Below are 20,155 nucleotides of genomic sequence, written 5' to 3'. Positions count from 1 at the left end.
GCACGCCCTGTATAGTTGGAATAATCTTACCGATAATCTTCTTTCTTCATCAACTTCACACAAACACTTTTTATAACCATAAACATTTTAAACAGTATACTGCACTCGTTAAAATAAATCTAAGCAATAACTGAATTAATCATCAGTCACAATACACATAAACAAACGTTCTTGCATGAAGTACTACTGATCACTCATGAATTAAGGCAATACACAATAATTCCTTATCTTGAAGTTTTATATGCACAGTTGTTCATTCCTCCTGCATTCAAATAATTCTTTAGGCACTATAATTCTAAACACAGCTAACGGTAAACTTCAACTTTACAGCCTCTACTATTCTCTAGTAACTTCGTGCTTTGCTTCAAGGTTCTGTATGTCCTTGAAAGGTCGGCACTGAAATTAAATCTCAACTCAAGTATTGCTAGTCTATTTAATAGTCTCTCAGCTGTTTTCCGTAGCTATAATTGTTATTCTACAACTTATTAGCTAACTGCTTCTCGACTAGTAGACTTAAATTAGCTGCTTGAGTGACTTGCTGACTCTCTAATATCGCGCTCTGATTCCCTGAATGCTGAATACTTCATTCCAACCGAATGCCAATTCTCTCTCTGTTTCCTGTCTATCTCCTTCTCTCTTATCTTCTTTTTTACCTTCTTTTTTTTCAGCGTTCCTTGCTTATATATCCATTCTTCCTGCCTAAATTGTTCTTGTGATCTCTTTAACTAAAACTCTTGTCAATAAACTTTCAACATTCTCCTCACGTACTGTTCCAAACTCGCGCTCGCTCACTTACATACGTCTCCATGACAACAAAACAAAACATAATAAAATTGAGCTATTGCATAACGTTAAACTTCTACAAATAGGAATAAATAGAGAATATTTACATTTCAATTAATGCGCAGTTAAATTTTCAAATACAAGTTCTTATAAATATAGTAATAAATAAAATAGCTTAATAATATTCTGACCACTCCCGTTTCCCTGATCCTGACTGATTTCTATACCCACCTAACTCATCCTCACCTTTATGCATTCCATCATCTTGTGCTGCTGCAATCACGTCTTCAACCTTGTATCTATTTTCCTCCTGTCGTTTGGTTGTGCTATCTTGCTTCACAAGTAGACTGATCATTTACTTCATTAACTTTTTGCCTTCTCAGAAAACAATAGCCTTTCTAAATGCTCAACACCAAACCCATTCAAATGCAATCCATCAACTTTAACCCATTCCAACTTCAAATTCACTCCATGGATTTAAAATCTGAACCCCCTTTGCCTCATACAACTCAGACGTCTTGCTATTCATTATCTCTACTCTCCTTCTCAATTCACTGTTGTCATATCTGAGCAACATGTTAACAACTTTTTCAACAACACTGTTATCTTTTACCTGCCGCAACAACTTCCTCAAGTGTCTATTGACATTCTTTTTTCCCCACCTGTCATTTATGTTTACGACTATCACTAATTTTGACGCCTGCTATTTCCTTTTCTGCATTGCATCAGTTATTTGTTTTATTGTTCCACCAGAAAAACATAGTTTGTGCACTTTTTTAGTTATCACACTTCTAATGATCTAGTCCCCATACAATGATATACGGCTATCCTTTATTCTTTCTTCATAATACTAACTTTCTGCTCATTCTCATCAGACAGTCTCTTCTTTAGATGTTTAGTATCTTCTTCCAGGTGTTTCATTTCACTTTTCATTTTCACTAACTCTTGTTTAAGCTCTTCTACTACGGTCCTGACACTTGTTTTCATTTCTAATCACTGTAATCTATCAAGACACTTTTCGCATACATTAATGCTTTTCCTTTTTTTTTTTTTCTTTACTCAAACAATTCGCAAATCTTTCACATTTCTTCTTATCATTTATTCCTTCTGTCCTCTTTTACTTTGCATGTCGAGGATTTTCTATTCATTTAACCACTATTGTATCTCTAAGATAAGGTGGTTAGCCCATGCCTCCCAGTGTGTCCCATGTCTGTAGATACATGTGATCTCGGGCCCATTTGCCTGTTCTGGGAATGAAAAAATGAGTTTCCAAGTGAAAAAAAAAAAAAAAACCTACCTCCGTATGAGACCAGCTGACATTCATCTTTAGTTGAAAGAGACCAGATAAGAGTTCCTCACGTCGCTGATGGGAATCGAACCCAGGTCTTTCTGACCAAAGGGCTTAGTCTATACTGACTGAGCTACGGATGCTCCAGTCTTTCACATTTTTCGATTATGTATAGCAATTTTTGCTATACATATGCATCATATAGCATCGAAAAAATCAAGTTCTGCATTGGATTTTTGCAGTGGATGCAAAAATCCAATGCAGAACTTGATTTTTGTACCAAAGCTTTCTGTGCCTCTAACATGCACTTCTTTACAGACACCATTTTAAAAAGCAGAAGCAGTAAGAACAAGTAGCAAAAAAATATATAACCAACAGATGGACATGCATATCCAGACTGAAAAAAAATGCAGTACGATTTTAAAAAAAGCTGTGCTAGAAAAAACAACTTTTTTTTTAGCACAGCTGAAATCCACCGCTATGTTCACTCGCAACACTAGCTCCACATTATTTATAGCATAAGTAAATAGCAAGAGTAAGTCACTTATCTTCATTTTCAGAATAGTAATAGTGTGAATTTTAAGGTGAAGGTCACAATTTTAACAGAAAGTATGTCCTGATATGATTTTAAATTCTGATGACCGGTGAAACTTAAATCACAAATCAAAGCAATAGTCATTGACATAGGTGAAAGGAGCAAATAAGAATTAACGATGATGATAGAAATAGAAAGTTACATTTTTTAAATATTTAGGAGTAAAAATTACAAAAAATGAAAGTATCAAAAATGTAATAAAGTAAGAATGATTTAAAAAAAAAACTTTTTAATTGTAAAGGATTACTAAGAAGGAACATAAATTTAGATCTGAATGAAGATCTGTATTATCTGTTTCTTATTTGTGTTTAAAGTGTGAACATCTGAGAACTGGAGAAAAGGGATATATACATTTTATATATACCAGAGAGGATAGGCTCTTTAATATTAAGTGGTAAGTGAATATAAGTGTTGAAAAGAGCAAGAAGAAATTGCACATTAGCAAAAGTAGTAGTTGTAATAGGAAAATGCCATGTAATGAGTTCTGCAAGTAATGGAACACTAATTACTTTGAGAAGCAGCAGCAAAAAGAAAAATCTGGAGGGGGGGGGACAAAACAACACAACCAAATGGCTCTCCATAGTAGCCAACTCGATATTGGAAAAGGCATACTGATGATTATAGCTTCTGCATTACAGTATCGTAGAGCAAATCCATTATGCTTTGTAAATGGTTATTATCTTGTATTTCTTTTTGTTCCATCTTCACTTGTTTTTCTAACCCTGGACATGCCCTTTAAATCTTGATTTATCAATAAATGTATTCTGTTAGATATGCTGCATTGTTAGTTCTAGGAAATGCTTGTCAAGTCATCACACATTACTTGTTTGTCGGTTTGCATCAACTATTCACATAGTGTAACGACTTTTTAAATATAAACATAAGGTTGAGAGAAAATGCATGCTTTAAACTTGAAATGTCTATATGGTTGATTTCTATAAGCATTGTTAATCCACATTTTTAATCTTGTTTGAAAATATGCAGCAACAACGATCCTTCAGTTTACAAATACCCTTTTGTTGTATATAGTTCTTGAAATTGAAATGTACATATATTCTTGTGATAAGGTAAGTTATGAATCCTTTAGTTACTAAAAAATTAATGAAACATAACATCAGTGTTGTTTTTCAGTGCACACTATTTTTTTATTATCACTCAGATAATTAGACTTAATTTATATTATAAATTTAAACACTAATTAATGAGAAAAATTTCACTTTCTTCACCTGAATTTGTACTTGATGTTTGTGGAAATTTTGGAGTCAGCTGGGATCAGAACTAGTGTTTCATGAAGTTTATTTACATAAATATTGATTTATGTTGTTACACAATTCAATTTTTTATTATTAATTCATTGAAACAAATAAAATAATGTGAATTTCATTAGTGATGCAGAAAAGTAGATTTATTTAAGTAGGTTAGCTTGTTTAAATATGTTATTGAACTTAGTAAATGTATTGTATCAAAACAGAGTTCAGTAACCTTTTACTTATGAATTGTAATTGTGACTACAGTATCTAAAATTGGATTGCAAAACACATGTTTTCCTCACCTTATTCAACTTCTGTGAGCTTTTTTTAAAAGAAAACCTATATACTTTAGAATATACCAGTGGAAAACTTCTTTCCTTCTCTCTTGTCTAGTTTCTTTCCCACTTAAATATATTTCAAATCAACCTTTGCTGGTCATATAATCAGCAAATTCTTTGTATCATTCATTGTAAAAAAAAAACAAAAAAACATTGGAATTGTCAAATTGCTCAGTATGCAATATTTCATCGGTTCTAACTATGCAAATTAATATTTTTACAGTAAACTAAGTAGATTATAGATACCAACAATCTGGCTACATTTAATACTGAATATAAGGTTCCAGTCCTCTACATTACTAGCATCTCAGAATTAATTCCCAAGAATTCTAAAAAAAAAAAAAAAAAAATACAGCTTGTGCCTGCTTTCTTTCCCATCAACAAACTGTTCTCCTTATTACATCTACCAAGACTAAACTTTCACTGCTGCCTCTTCTGGCAGTTTTTTCAGTCTATCCAAAATATACAAGATATGAATGCCATCTCCCATATTTTGGACAAACTAGATGGTTTATCGAGAAGTGACTTAAAGAACACCAATACTATATGCGTTACAAGCAATCACCACATAAGTCTAGTCTTCTGCAACACAGACCACAAGTACAGCTTCAAATTTAGAAAGATTATATACTTCTGCTCTTACCTAAATCAAAATGATAGTTTTCTTTACTAATAGTCTAGAAGATTCTTAATCTAAACAGCTGTAAATAATGAATCCCATTGTGTGCTAGAAATTGCATTACTAATGTAATGCAATTTTAGTGTGAATGTGTAATCTATTATTGATTTTAAGCAGTCATAGTTTGATGAGAGTCAGTTATTTTCAGACCAAAATATGCTTGTGCTGTGGTTTTTAATGATAAAAATATTATCATTCTTGTGTATAGTAATAGACTGTATTTATCTCTTCACACTGTTCAAAACATACATATGTAAGGATTTTTTTCTTTCTGCTTTTGTGAAAAAACCAGAATATATAAAAAAAAAAAAAATAAACTGTAATTTGAATTACTTAATTGATAAAAGAATGTCATTCTTCCTGCAAAATTTCAGAAAATTATTTTTCTTACACAATGTTGTATTTTTCATTTTTTAGGAGATAAGACCCATCAAATTCCAGTGAATCAATTTGAACTGGCAGACAGCAATTATAAACAAATATATGATGATATAAAGAATTTCATTAATCCTTCAAATAGTGAAACATATCCTCCACTATTTTGTCTTCCTGAAAATGTTGAGCAGAATTATGGTTGTTTGCAATGGCTACATGAGGAGGCTGGTAAGTTTTATCAATCATTGTTGCTGTATGTTTATCCATTCATGTGCTTAAAAAGAAACATAACTGATAGTGTGAAACATATCCTCCACTATTTTGTCTTCCTAAAAATGTTGAATTATGGTTATTTACAATGGCTGCATGAGGAGGCTGGCAAGTTTTATCAATCATTGTTGCTGTATGTTTATCCATTCATGGGTTAGTTTCTTTTTAAGCACATAACTAATATTTTGCATTTCCATTTTTATTTTACTGTTTCATAATACAAGTATCCCTTGATGTTACTGTGTATATCAAAATTGCATTAATCAAATCTAATAATCAATGGTAAAAATTACAATTCGTCCATGGGCGATTACTGTATTAATAATTCTTTGTATATGGTACTCTTTTAGGAAAGATAAAAATTGAATGCAAAGTAAATGTTTAATAAATACTTGTACTTACATTATTTACTGCAATTTTTTTTTTTTTTGTCAAAAGAAGTTATCAAGAGTCATTTGAACAGTTTTAGTTTTTTTTCTTATCGGCATAAATTCTACGATAACAAGCAAAATGACTCCAGATCTCGGCAAACAAGCAATGAAACATAAAGAAAAAACACTGCAAATATAATACATGATGGTACAAATTAAGTGGATATTGAATCCAACATTATTTCATAGCCGAATATAGAAACTAAAGGTTTCGGCAGATGCAAGCATAAGTAACCTTATGGGCAACTCGTTGTAAAGGTGGAGTAAGCTCCAGATCACTTTTCTGAGTATTTTCCCATAATGTAAAGCACATCTCCTAGAGGACATGTATGATAAATAAGCCTTTGACTCTCTATTTCAGTAATAATGGTTTATTTATTTTTAGTTACAATCTAGAAATTATTGAACAAAGAATTAAAAAAAAAAAAAAAAAAAAAAAAAACTAAACCATACTATACTGACATTAGAGGTCATGGTATCTCTCAGATACAATTTACTGTCAAATATCACAAACCTTTACATAATGTGTGTTAAACCAAACTGACAGCAAAAACAGTGCGGAATATCAGTCGTAACATATGAATGCACAGCTACTCATGACCTCCAAGCTATACACTGAATTGTGTAAGAATATTTATATTAAACATTTTGCATGTATCTGTCAGATCAGCTGCGAGCTCTGCAGGGATGAAGGCACGTTAATCAAAACTCTTGCTGCGTATATCAAGGGAATGCTGCAAATAATTTCGGTGTGTTAATCAAATCGGCGTTAAATAAGGAATACCTGTACTGGGTTCCCAATTGCCAGGCTGCAACATTAACTGGGTTATGAAAACTGATAAACTGAATCAAAGGAGTTCAAAATTATAGATATAAATGTCTAAGAATGTTATAATAAATATCGATCAAAATTGTTAGCCAAAAGTCATATTGGAAAAAATCAGAATTTATCAAGTTCATGCTCAAAAATGAGACGGGTTCCCCCATAAAGGATAATTAAATTATTTTGGGAACTAGTTTCTTTCGCGCATGTAAACAAACCCGCACTACACCACATTATTAAAGCAGCTCTTCCCATTATTTGGAAATCAAATTTAAGGTCCTGGGTCACAATTGCCATGTTTAAGATTCTTGAACTGTTTTATTCCTGCTGTAGAACGTTATTATTCGGAAAAGAAAATTCCCTTTAAACTTCTGCTTGTGGTGTACAAAACTCCTGGACATTCAACATCTTTAGATGACCTTCACTCTAATGTAAAGGTCATATTTTTACTCCCAAACACTTCACCGTTACTACAGTTAGTGAACCAGGGAGTTATTTCTGCGTTTAAGGCTTATTATTATAGTACAGGGGTGTTATTATTACAGTATTACGCTGTATTATTATTGCCACATATGAGCCATTATAGTGTTGTTGTTATTATTATTACCGTATATGCACTGTTCATCAGAGATCCAAGTTGCATACAAATCTGACTTAAAGACATTCTCAGGAACGTAGTCCATTCATAACCCTGGAGCTGCTTGATGAGAAAAGTAACTTGATTGATAAGAAAATAATTATTTATTAACTTAAAAACTAATATTTTGCTGGTATTATATCCAGCGTCTTCAGAGCACATAAAGTTTGCTACAAATGCGAGATAACCATAATCCTGTGTAACCTAGGATAAGTAATTGCAGCATGCAACACAAAACTAAAGTCCTAATAAGGTGCCATTTAAGTTTAAAAAAAAAAACAGTAGTCCAAAGTTTTGAAAAAGTAGTAGTCCAAAGAAGCTTTGAAACGAGACAGAAGGAGCACATAACAACAGAAAAGATATTTTAGGCCTTTCTTCCCACTTCGCCACTACCAGCCATCTTATTGAGTGGGATAAGAGTCCTATGCCCTATATAGAAGAAAATTACCATTCCAGAACCTTCAAGGAAGCTGCTATAGTTGCCTGTTCAACAGGAAACCTAAATAAGAATCAAGGTTTAATCCCACCTGATATTTGGAAAACTTTAATTAGATCACTAAACACTAAAGAAATGAACTTTCATGCCAATTACATTATGTCTCACGCACAGTACTAATTTTGTATGAATTAGAACTGTCAGTTAAAACTTAGTCTGTTACCTTCATATTGCTTACTAATTGTATCTCTGAAGATACCGATAGCCAAAATCAGTGAAACTAGTCGGATAATAATGTAAAAATTCGATGTTGCCAAAATAAATTATCTAAAAACAGACTTTTTACAGTAGGAATTCACCTAAATTTTCTTGTAAAAATCTATTTTAGTTCTCCATGTAAAGCCATCTGTATAAAGAGCAAAATAAACTCAAAGGGAATTAACTCACTCATTGTTTAAGAAAGGATGTGGAAGTATTGAAACCAAGAGCATCACCCAAAATTCGGCATGTCTTTTGAAGATTGTTTGCAAGACCTGTCACAGGTGACCTTCAAGGTCAGCATTGAAAGGGCACTGCGCGAATCAAAGAAAGGCCTGTAGACAAGATTAAGGCAGTAAAGGGAGGAAGTAAGATTGTCGGTGAATTTTCGAGAAACATTATACAGGATTCTCCAAACTACTAGCAAGACTCGCACGGGGATGCTAGGGGGTCCCAAAAACTTAATCAAAGGTGCTGGGACTCTGGTGTTTAAAAGGGTTGGTTCGGAGATGTGAAGGGGCTTCCTTTTCTTCATCCTGAGTGACCCATCCATGAGAGATCGAGGACCAAGGTGTTGTAAATTCCATTGGGGATGACAAAGAGGCCCGTTCACAGATAGTCGTTCCAGTCATAGCCGAAGATATTCGGAGGCGATAAGTTAAGGAGAAATCTTGCCATGTTGGTCCTGACGTCGAGTAAGCAGTGACTTGACCTATGCAGAGATCCTTCGCCGGGCAAAGACACCGGAAAAGCCTACCCTATATCCCGCCAGCTGCCGTGACTATTCATCGGTGCCCTATAACGCTTCGAGGAGAATTCACAAAAAGGAGGAGAGAACACCCCCTCCCTCTGGAAGACGTGTGATCAGTATGTCCAGGAAGGGCAAACTATAAGGTTCCTTATCATTTTCGGTTTATAGAAAACCCACACATACAGGGAGATATTTATACAAACAATCACACCATCACCCTTCTCAACAATATGGTATCTTAAAAACACTAACCCTTAGAGCTAGAGCAATCTGTTCCAATGACATTGCTCTCACTGCTGAACTTTCTCACCTGTGTCACACCTTCCTAATCAATGGCTATAATCCCCATAAGATAGATAAAACACTACCCAGAAATCCCCCCCCCCACTATCTACCACTAAGACTACAACAAAACTATCACCATCCCATACATTAAAGGCAAATCTGAAAAGATATGTAGGGTGCTTAATAAACAGCAACTGTGCTCTGTATTTAACCTTATGTGAAATTGGCAGCTCTCATCCGTTCACCTAAGGACAGATTCACTCCTTTATCACATCCAAGAGTCTATGAAGTGCCCTGTTCATGTCATCGAGCCTACTACGGACAGACAGGAAAAACTGTGGACATCCGCCTCAGCGAACACAAAAAATATATCCAGCACTTTTGCTATGGCAAGTCGGGTCTGGCAGACCATGCTTTGGATACCCCAGCACACAGGATCAATTGGAAAAAAAACAAAAGTACTGCACAGAAGCTTCTACAAGTCTGAGAGGTTGTTCCTGGAATCAACAGAAGCCTTAAAACATACTCCAAACCTTAACAAGTATGGCTGTATAAATCTACCAGAGATTTGGGAGACAGTCATCCTAAGACCAAATTAATATTTTTTTAATTTTTTTACAAAACATTTGGACTAATGTTTTTTTTTTTTTTTTTTTTTTTTTTTTTTTTTTTTTTTTTTTTAACTTAGATGGTGCCTTATTAGGATTTTAGTCTTGTGTTGTACGCTGCAATTACTTATACTAGCCCCACTGTTACACAATATTGTGGTTGTCTTGCATTTGTAACAAACTTTGTGTGCTCTGAAGATGCTGGATATAATACCAGCGAAATATTAGCTTTCAAGTTAATAAATAGTTATTTTCTTATCAATCTGTGTTCGCATCAATACCGTTGAAATCCAATTCAACAAATAACGGTTCTAGTACTAAGTCCTGCAGGACTCTCTTCGTCCAGGATATTGCTTCCTCCCCATATGCCTAGTTCTTTTATATCTATTAGGTAGCCAATTATCTATTCTGCTAGCTTATTATCTGAACCCTTTCACTGCAGTTTAAATATATTATTATTAAGGGAAACCTCCAAAAAGTCAGGGACTTGTCGAGGGGGGCCACATACTACATGCACAACTATCATATTTATTCTTGAATTCATTCACACTGCTTGCACTCACAACATCCAGTGGCAATCCATTTCAATCATGTATCACTCTATGAGAGAAAAATCTAGCCCTCGTCCCCCCCCCTCCCCTTCTTAGCACTTTTCATTCTCAGCTTCCAAGGATGCTGAGAATGAAAAGGTTCTTTTCCTACCTTCCATAAATTGAAAAATACCATCAATTGAAATCCTATGTGACCCCTTCAGAAGTTAGTAAGTCTCAATCATATCACCCCTCTTTCTCCTGTTTGTTAGGTCTGCAGTCTACAAATTCTCAATCGATCTTCATAATCCATATTCCATAATCCTGATAAATTTTTAATGCTCTCCTTTGCACTCTCTCCAATAGATCAGAATTACAACAGAAACCAGGAGACAGGCCTGTGCACAATAGTCCAAGTGAGGTCTTATGTGAGCAATTGCTAAAACATGACCTTCCCTTAGTAAACCAGTGTTGCTCATTGCAAAGTAGAGTTCACTGTCAACCTATTTCTGAATGCAAGCCCTAACTAATTTTTCCAAAATCTTCAACACCACTCCTGAGATACTAATTGGTCAACAGTTGGAAACATCGGTCTTTGCACCACCCTTGTGCAATGGAATTACCATATATTCCTCTGGAATCTTCCCTGTTCTGAGACTCGTATCAAACAGCCTGGTCTGAGGAATAACCAGTTCAGCTGAACGCTCTTTTAGCACACATGCTGATATTCCATCAGTCCCTATTGCTGAATTCTTATTCAATTTGTGCAACAGCTCTAATACCTTATCCTCATACACCTGTGTTTCTTCATCCAGTAAAGAGGTACTTCTGTCGCATGCTGCTTGAAGAAGTTGTCCTGCAACAGCTCAATAAATGCATTTTCATTCTTCTCATGAGATTCTACTGCTACCCATTCAATATTTGGATAATTAAAGTCTCCTATATCAACTTATCACTTGGCAACCTATCAAATGCCTTTACAAAATCCAAAAGTATCATATGTGCATTTTCCTCAGCTTTTGTTACTTTATTATAAAATGTCACCAAAATGCTGAAACTAGACTATCCTTTGATAAATTCATGCCAATTGTTTTACAAAGAATATCACCCTCATCCATTCATTCCTGTATGTGAGCCCTAATCAGTTTCAAAAATAGGAACTGCCACTAATGATATGCAAACTGGTGTGCAGTTTATTTCCATTTTAGCACCACCTTTATGCACTGTCATTATCTTACTTTCTTTTTCCTTACAGATCATCCATTTTGAAGACTCTTTAAAGAACTAATTCAGTTCCTTGGCATGATCCCTTAAAACCTGTATTTAAATCTCACCTGTGCCACAGTGGGATTCAAGCCCGCATCTTACTGGTTTGAGAGTGGAGATGCTATCCAGACCAGCAAATATTGTTCACTTTGAACAATATTTGTTTTCTATTTTTCTTGACTTAATTATTTGTATACCAATATGATTGGTGACACATTTGCTATGTAACTGTCGTAGATCTTGGTGGTATTTACCAAAAAATAAAATTTAGTATTGAAAGAGAAACCAGTACTACATTTCTAGACTTCTAAATCATTATGCTTCCAGAATGCATCATTAAGTTTTTTTTTAAAATAGAAAATCCAGTCAAGTTGTCATCCAAATAGTCAAAAAGCTGAACATTATCAAAATTCACTCTCAGGACTAACATTATTCTAATAACTGTTTTTCTGATATTGATTGTATGAATAAAATCTTTCTTTTAATGTCTTCCTTCCAAAAATAATTTGATAAGTTTGCAAAAATACAGATCCAGACAAAGAACTGCAGAATTTTTTTCTATGTGAACTGCACTTCTGAAAAAACTGCTCATAATATCTTGAAGAAGTTGTTACTTCATATCCTTGTTACTTGTGAGGAAAATAATCTCCATATTTTTGTGCTTAAAGATAAAATCCATCTTTAGTTTTTTAGTAACTTATTAGACAGTTTGATTTCTTCAAAGCAGGAAGTCATTGCCTTATATCCCTGCAATTTGGAGGAACTGAATGCATTGTCTTGTCTCATTTCTTTCTGATTTGAGAAATTGTTTTAAGGAGTCTTGTTAGTCATTCCTTCATTGACAATTTAAATGTATGAGTCTGTGCTTCTCCAAATCTGTTATTTGAAACAGAAATTTTTTAATATATAACTTCAGTTCACATTGTTGCTGTAGATATCTATTCATTTCTCTTTATCATGATGTATATCACATTCTGTTTTAGTTATTTTTTAACATTTCCATTTGACTTTCTTAGTGCCCTGATGATGTTGGCAGTTATGTAAAGATGTGAATAAAATATTAGCTTACATAATTTCTAATATTACATTAATCTTCTTCTAGCTTATTGAACCTCTTAAGTTTCTTAACTGCAAGTACCATCTTCTTACCCTTTTTCTGCTTTGAGCTGTTTCACTACACATCCAGAATTCCTTTCCCAGCCAGTTTTTTCGGTATTGCTCTCCTGGCATCACTGTGGTCCACCTCCCATCAGACAAAGATGGGATATCTTAAATTCTTGCTTAACCAGTCTTTCCTTTACCATCAGCAAAAGTATGATAGCGAGTGTAAACAAAATGAAAGAGTTGAGTGTTGTATGGAGATTCCTTAGTAAGAGGTGTGTTAGTTGAGAGTTTAACAAAATCGTACCAACCTGGTGCGAACATTAAGAATGTATGCGAGTTGATTAGAATGCAAAAGCAGCGGGTGAAAGAATTGATAGTGGTAGCAGGTACAAATAATTTGAAAGGAAACAAAATGGCTATGAGTGAGGGAAGGAACTGCTGGAGGTAGCAAAAGAGAAGAGTGAGAGAGTTAGGATGGTGAGTCTGTTGCCACGGTATGGCAGTGAAGAGTATAGAAGATGGACCATAATTGCTAATGACTTTATGCGTGAATTATGCAGGATGAGTGGTGTGGAATGAGGTGGATGGGTGAAAGGATTTATATAAAATGGATGGTTTACATTTGAATGGATTTGGTGTACGGAGACTTGAAAAGGTGTTGTCGAATGTAGTGGGAGTGAATGTGCAGAATCAGGGAAACTAGAGTTATTAAGGGGTGGGGGAGAAGTAGATACGCAGACTTCAGGGAGTCAGTTGAGTGTGTGAATGTGTAATATGCCCAAGCGAGTAGGAAAGACCACGAATCAGAATGGGATAATTAGTATAAGGCATCAAAATAGGGATGGGACAAATCGGCTTCTGCAATTCATGTATACTAATGCCAGAAGTATTAGGAACAAGAAGGAAGAATTTTTGGCCTTGGTTGGCACTTCCAGACCACAGGTTATTGGCATTAGTGAAACATGGCTGACAGAAGATGACACAACTAGTGGGATTGAATGTGAGGGGTATGATGTGTTCAGGAGTGACAGGGAGAATAAAATGGGGTGGAGGAGTGTTATTGATGATAGCTGATGAGCTACAGCCAAGGAGAATAGAAGTGGAACTGCAGGATAGTTTGGAGGCTATTTGGTGTGAGATTGAAACTAGCAGAACAAAATATACAGTTGGGTGCTGCTATAGACCAGGTGATGGAATAGATGGTGGAGATAGTATGCATAAGCAAATAGAAGAAATGAGTGGAAGGAGGGTAATTATTATTATGGGAGATTTCAACTATGTTAACATTGATTGGAAGGAGGAGAGGACACATGGGAGGAAGGAATTGGATTTTATGCAGTTATTAAGGGATAACTATCTGCGACAGCATGTAATGGAAAATACTAGGGGTCAGAGAGTGCTTGACCTAGTAATTACATCTGAGAATTTGGCTGTAATAAATATGACCACGTTGCCACCAATTGGTGAGAGTGATCATAGAGTCTTGACTTGGGAGGTGGCTAAAGGTGTGGAATTTATAATTAAGACAGGGTACATGTGGAATTATCAGGCTGGTAAGTATGACAAGCTTAGGAGTTTGATTGGTTCAGTGCCATGGCATGTAAAACTGCAAGGTCTGGATGTTGATAGTACATGGGAGACAGTTAAGAAGTGTTTGCATGAGGCAATGGCTGACTGTATACCTAGAGTCCGAATAATAAATCAAGTAGGGGTTAAATGGATGAATAACACCATTAAGCTTAAGCTGCAAAAAAAGAAACAACTATAAAGGGAATTTAAGGAGAAAGGTGACCGGCAGGCACATGAGTGGTATAAAGTGCAGGCCAGAAGGGTAACGAGTGTGGTAAGAAAAGCAAAAAAGGATTATGAAAGAACATTGGCCATGCAGGCTAAAGAGAATCCCAAACGGTTTTTTAGATATGTTACAAGTAAAAGAAAAAATGTATATAGCAGAATGATTTTAAAGAATGCCGATAGTAGGGAGGTAACCGAATCAGTTGATATAGTTGAATTACTGAGTGAGCACTTTGCAAGAATATACCATCCAGGGGGTAACATTGCAGAAATGAATTAACCAATAGATTATACGGGAATTGTGGTGAATGAAGTGGAGGTGAGTAGTCTATTGCAAAACCTCAATGTTAATACATCTATGGGATTGGATGGTATACCAGCTCATGTCGTATGTGAAGCGGCTAAAGAATTGTCAGTACCCTTAACCATTTTGTTTAATTTGAGTCTCGGGTCTGGGTTAGTCCTGAGGGGGTGGAAAGAGGGGAAAATAATTCCACTGCATAAAGGAGGTTCCAAGACTGCTGTTGCAAATTACCAACCGATTAGCATATCAGGAATCGTTGTCAAGGTCTTGGAGAAATTAGTCAAGAGAAGAATACAGGATTGGATAGATGAAAATGGGATACTGTATGGGGGACAACATGGTTTTGTGAAGGGTAGATCATGCCTCAGTAACTTGCTCACATTTTATAACGCAGTGACGGCCGAACTGGATAAAGGTAATGGGTTTACAGTGATTCTACTGGACCTTGCCAAGGCCTTTGACAAGATACCACATGGAACTCTAATCAGTAAACTGGAGCAGATGGGGAATGAATATAGGGTTGGTGAGATGGATAGGAGGGTGGTTGAAGGAGAGATACCAGAGAGTGGTTTATTCAGGAGTGGAGTCAAAAAGACGTCTTGTGACTAGTGGAGTGCCGCGGGGCTCTGTTCTTGGACCACTGCTTTTCAATTTGTTCATCAATGATATTGGAAAGGATTTGAGAGGAAGTGTTCACTTGTTTGCTGATGATGCAAAGTTGGGTAGAGCAATTGTGAGTGCACAGGATGTCAAAATTTTGCAAGATGATTTGGATAGTTTGGAGGACTGGGCTAAGGAAAATGGATGTCAATTTAATGTGGCAAAGTGTAAGGTTATGCATTTTGGGGTGAAAAGATTAGTAGTAGTATATCACATTGGTGGAACCGTACTCCAGGAGATAGATGAGGCCAGGGATTTGGGAGTATTGGTGGATAGGGAGATGAAGTTTAGAGGGCACATAGCAAAAGTGGCTAAATCAGCTTATCAAATCACTTGGCTTCTGAAAAATACTTTAACAAGCAGAGACAAACAAGTTATTGTTCCTCTGTATCGAGCCTTGATAAGACCACATCTAGACTACTGTGCCCAGATATGGGTGCCAGGGTTTCTTCTTGATGGGGAGGAGGTGGAGAGGATCCAGAGACGAATGACCAAGATGATAGCAGGTCTGTGGAATGAACCTTATGAGAACAGGTTGAAGATTTGTGGGTTGCAACAATTGGTTGATAGGCAGAAAAGGGGTGATATGATTGAGACATTCAAATTACTGAAGGGTTTCTATAAGATTAATCCAGAAGATATTTTTGAGAATAGGAGTGGTGGTGGGAGGACTAGGGGCCATACATGGAAGCTGGGCAAGAATGTGGTTAGCAGGGGTGTTAGAGCTAGGTTTTTTACTTGGAGAGTGGTGAATGAGTGGAATAAGCTGCCAGAGTCTGTTGTGGGTGCTATGACCGTGAATGAGTTCAAGGCGAGGTATCATAGATACTGTGTGGATGTCGAATAGTTGTTCTTGACATGATGTTAGGACCTCCCTCGATGAGTCTGTTGACTCCTTGGAGTTGCCCGAAATAATAATTTTTTCCAAATATCTGTCCATCTCAGTCATTCTATAACTTATGATTTTGTCACTTATTAGTAGAGTTGATATATCTTCTACACAGATTGAAATACTTTCCTAAGGATTTTATTTTCAAGGATAGCATTTTTCCATCTTGGTCTATTATACTGATTTCTGTTCTATAAAAACAAGAGGTCTCTAATGAATGCATTGGTTTATCATCATCAAATTCCTCATGGGAGGGATGTAGGATATTACAATAGTACATGTAAAAGTTACACTATTACTAAATTTCGATCAAAAGTTTTCCTTCAGATCTGTTATCTGTCACGACTCCAATATTATCAGATCTTATATTTCTTATTAAAAGAAACATACGTATTAACCACAGTGAAAATTATTTAATTGTAAATATTTCATCCTAAGTATCCTAGGACATTATGAGTACAGTAGTTTTAAACAATAATAGGAATAACATACAGTTAGGGCACATGATTACAATAGAATCTCATTGAACGTGCATAACGTGCTACAGTAGTACAAAAAAAAAAAAAAAAAAAATATTTAACACAATTTTGTATGACAATTTCCCATACTTTAGGAATGGTAAGAACGTCGTTGCGGTTTAAGTTTGGTTTGTGTAGTAGGGCTTCAGAACTCTCCTTGTATAAACGTTCATGTTTATATAAAGATCTATGTAAAAGTTTAGACTTTTCCCAATGGATCCTATGGTTTGGATTTTCAATTCCGTGCTGAGAGAGGCCAGATTTCTGCGGTTTAAAAAAAAAAACTTATATTTCTGTTGCCTAAGACATTTTTTATTGTCCACCTGCATCTTGGTCTTCCTCTGGTCTTTTTCCTGCCAGCCTGGCAAAGAACACTTGTTTTGCTGTTCTTTCCTCTCCCATTCAAGTGACAATATCATCTGAAAATATCTCTACTAATACATTCTGAATGCTAACAATGGCAATTTCTTTCATAATATCTTAATTTTTAATATGATACTGCCAGTTATGTCATCTATTTACTCCATGAATTTCTTAGAACTCTCTTATTTGTAATCACTAGTCTTAGATCAAGTGTTTATTTGTAACCCAACTCTCAGATCCATAAGTTAAAATTGATTTGAACCAGTCTGGTATACAACTAATTTAGTGTTTTGATAGATTTCTCTCTTATTCTATATAAATTTATTTATTTGACTTCCTACCATACCAGTATTAGATCTTGAATAAGGATCTTTTCATCAAAAGGATCATTCATCAAGATTTAACAAGAATACAATAATAACCAAGAAGTACTTTTACTGTTAGTAAAGAAACAAATTGTTAATAGAGAACATAATTTAATTATCTTAAAATGAAGTACAAAAAAGGAGGAATTTGTCTGTCTAGATAGAAATATTGTTTTGAAAACACCAGTAAGAAAAAAATACTATATGCAAAATCTATGTCAATGCAAACAAAAGTCCAAAGGCTGTGTGTGAGTTATCCACAATAATTGTAACGCCTGAAGTGAAGGCATTCATGAAAAGCGAATTGAACTCACGTTCCCCGAAAAGAGTGCTCTTGAGGAGAAGAGTTGTGACTAAACGACTTAAGGACCAATAGGAAGGCGCTGCGAAAAGAGGGTGCAACAAGAGATAATAAATGCGGGTTCAGAGCCCCGTTTTTACCTGTTCCTGGGGAGCTGTTCGCGAGGTGACGGCATCCACTGACTCGGGCCATCGGTTGAAGTGCTTCTGGAATGAGACAATGGAAAGTTCCTCCAGGGAGATGGGCAGTCTGACGATAGTGACCAGCGAGAAAGCGTTTGCCCAGCAGAGTGCAGAAAATGGTTGTACGTGATGAGCGAAGTGACCTCCACGTGGACGCAACCCACTGAAGCAGTAAAGTATATAACAGTGAAGGACAGACAAAGGGGACACGGTAACCTCATGCGGCGGTGGTAAAGTACAGAATTTTCTTATTTATTAACGATTAGCATTAGAGGAAAAGGGTGAATCAATTTCTAGTTAGAAGAAAAATGGACAATTGCCTAGAGCAGTGCTTCCCAAACTTCTGGATGTCAGGGCTGCCCTTTGGAAAAATTAAAATATTTCATGCCCACCCCCCTCGTAAAAAAAAAAAAAAAAAATTGTAATATAGATACAGTATATATTATTATAATACTTATTGCATTTATATTTAATACAAAACATACACAGGGAATATTGCAAAAATCAAATGCAAATATTACATTTTAGCATCTTACATAGACATTTGACATGCCACAGTATCTCATATTTTTATATAGATAGATATATTGTTATTGTAAATTTGCAGTACAAGCACATGAAACGTAACACAATTAGTAATAAAGAAAGAATTAAAAACATAAAAGAAGTTTAATAACAATTTAATGTGATGGATGTGTTTCAATACTGCTACACAAAAAAGTCAATATCGGGTGAAATATTTGAAACTGCAATTCTTAGATTTCTGCTTTGAAATGAAAGTTATATGAATAAGCATACATTTACTAATATTCATTAAGTGCCGAAATACGCAGGAAGCAAAATTTGTGAACCAACACCAACGTGGGATGTTTCTATTAAAATATAAAAAGTAACAAAAAAGAAATAATAAATAATAAAAATTAAATGTTTCTTTTAAGATAAAAAAAAAACTTAGTCTTAAAACATTAAAATTTTTTTTCATTATTTCACAGTTCCCCTCAACAAAACCTACGGCCCACCGTTTGGGACGCGCTGGCCTAGAGAACTTTTTGAATGACTTATATGCATTGTAACTTGTTAGCTCCATTGGACTGGTAATCGGAGGACTTAAATTTTTGTGCGAGACCTAATTAATGTGGTGGGGGTCTGTGTTAGCATTTGAAGTTAAAATTGTAAACTTGTATTTTCCCATGCTAAGCGTGTTTTAATTGACCAGAGGATATGTTATGTTCATTAACTAGTGTTCATTTATGATTGTCAGTTGATTTAGTATAGGTATTGTGATAAGCTTTTGATATGTTTAAACCTAATTGTAAACGCATTAGAACTTTAATAAACATGTTTTACTAAGTTTTGTTTGAGCATGAGACTAATTTACCACTCATAAAAGTTTGAACCTGTGTATAAGGGGAAGGTAAAGAATAAATTAGAAAGGATGGGGGCCATGACTGCAAACTGAGATATCTATAGATGCTATATATATTTAACGAATTTAGATAACTGTTAGAACTCTGGGAAAGTTTTTTCTGAGCAAGAATTCTTCTGTCCTAGGACTCTGACTGGCGTAGCTGGAACAAACAAATTTGTCAGAGTTCGAAAAGGAGACGGCCCCAGAGAGATAGGCTGGAGATCTCATTTTTAGTTGGCACAAGAGGGGATAATAGTAACATAGATTTAAAGAAAAACCACGACGTAACACCAGCTATACTAATTCTGTTGTCTATTTTCGTATTTCATCTGCCATCTTCACTAAAAATTGTGCAAAAATAATTGAAATGTTTTTTACTTGTTTTATAGGTTCTCCATTAAGGATGCATTCGTGATGTTTTCATTGTTTCTGCATATTTTTATTGTCTTTGTCTTTTTATTGCTGATTATCATGACCATATTTACTCGAATATAATTCGCCTTCACATATATCTCACACCCCTAATTTTACTTTACGAAAAAAGAAATTAAAAAGCTTAAAACTTTAAGAAGTAGATAATTAATGTTGTTATGGTAGTTTCAGATATTTTGGAATTTGGCTGAAGAGAATCAGCATTTCAACTCAACAATCGTCAGCTTTCCCT

General features: G+C 35.2%; 1 protein-coding gene across 1 annotated transcript in view; it reads left to right on the top strand.

Moving 5' to 3' along the window:
• Positions 1–20,155, top strand: part of mael (germ-plasm component protein maelstrom) — a 216,816-nt gene that overhangs the window by 85,894 nt on the left and 110,767 nt on the right. The window contains exon 6 of the mRNA XM_090405551.1: positions 5,351–5,536. Coding sequence (XP_090261677.1) covers positions 5,351–5,536 — 186 coding nt within the window. The remainder of the gene's footprint in view (positions 1–5,350; positions 5,537–20,155) is intronic.

Source organism: Typopeltis vanoorti, chromosome 15 (assembly GCF_054136105.1).
Source record: "Typopeltis vanoorti isolate ZY-2024b chromosome 15, IOZ_Tvanoo_1.0, whole genome shotgun sequence".
NCBI lineage: Eukaryota > Metazoa > Arthropoda > Arachnida > Uropygi > Thelyphonidae > Typopeltis > Typopeltis vanoorti.
This window is presented reverse-complemented; position numbering and strand designations above follow the sequence as displayed.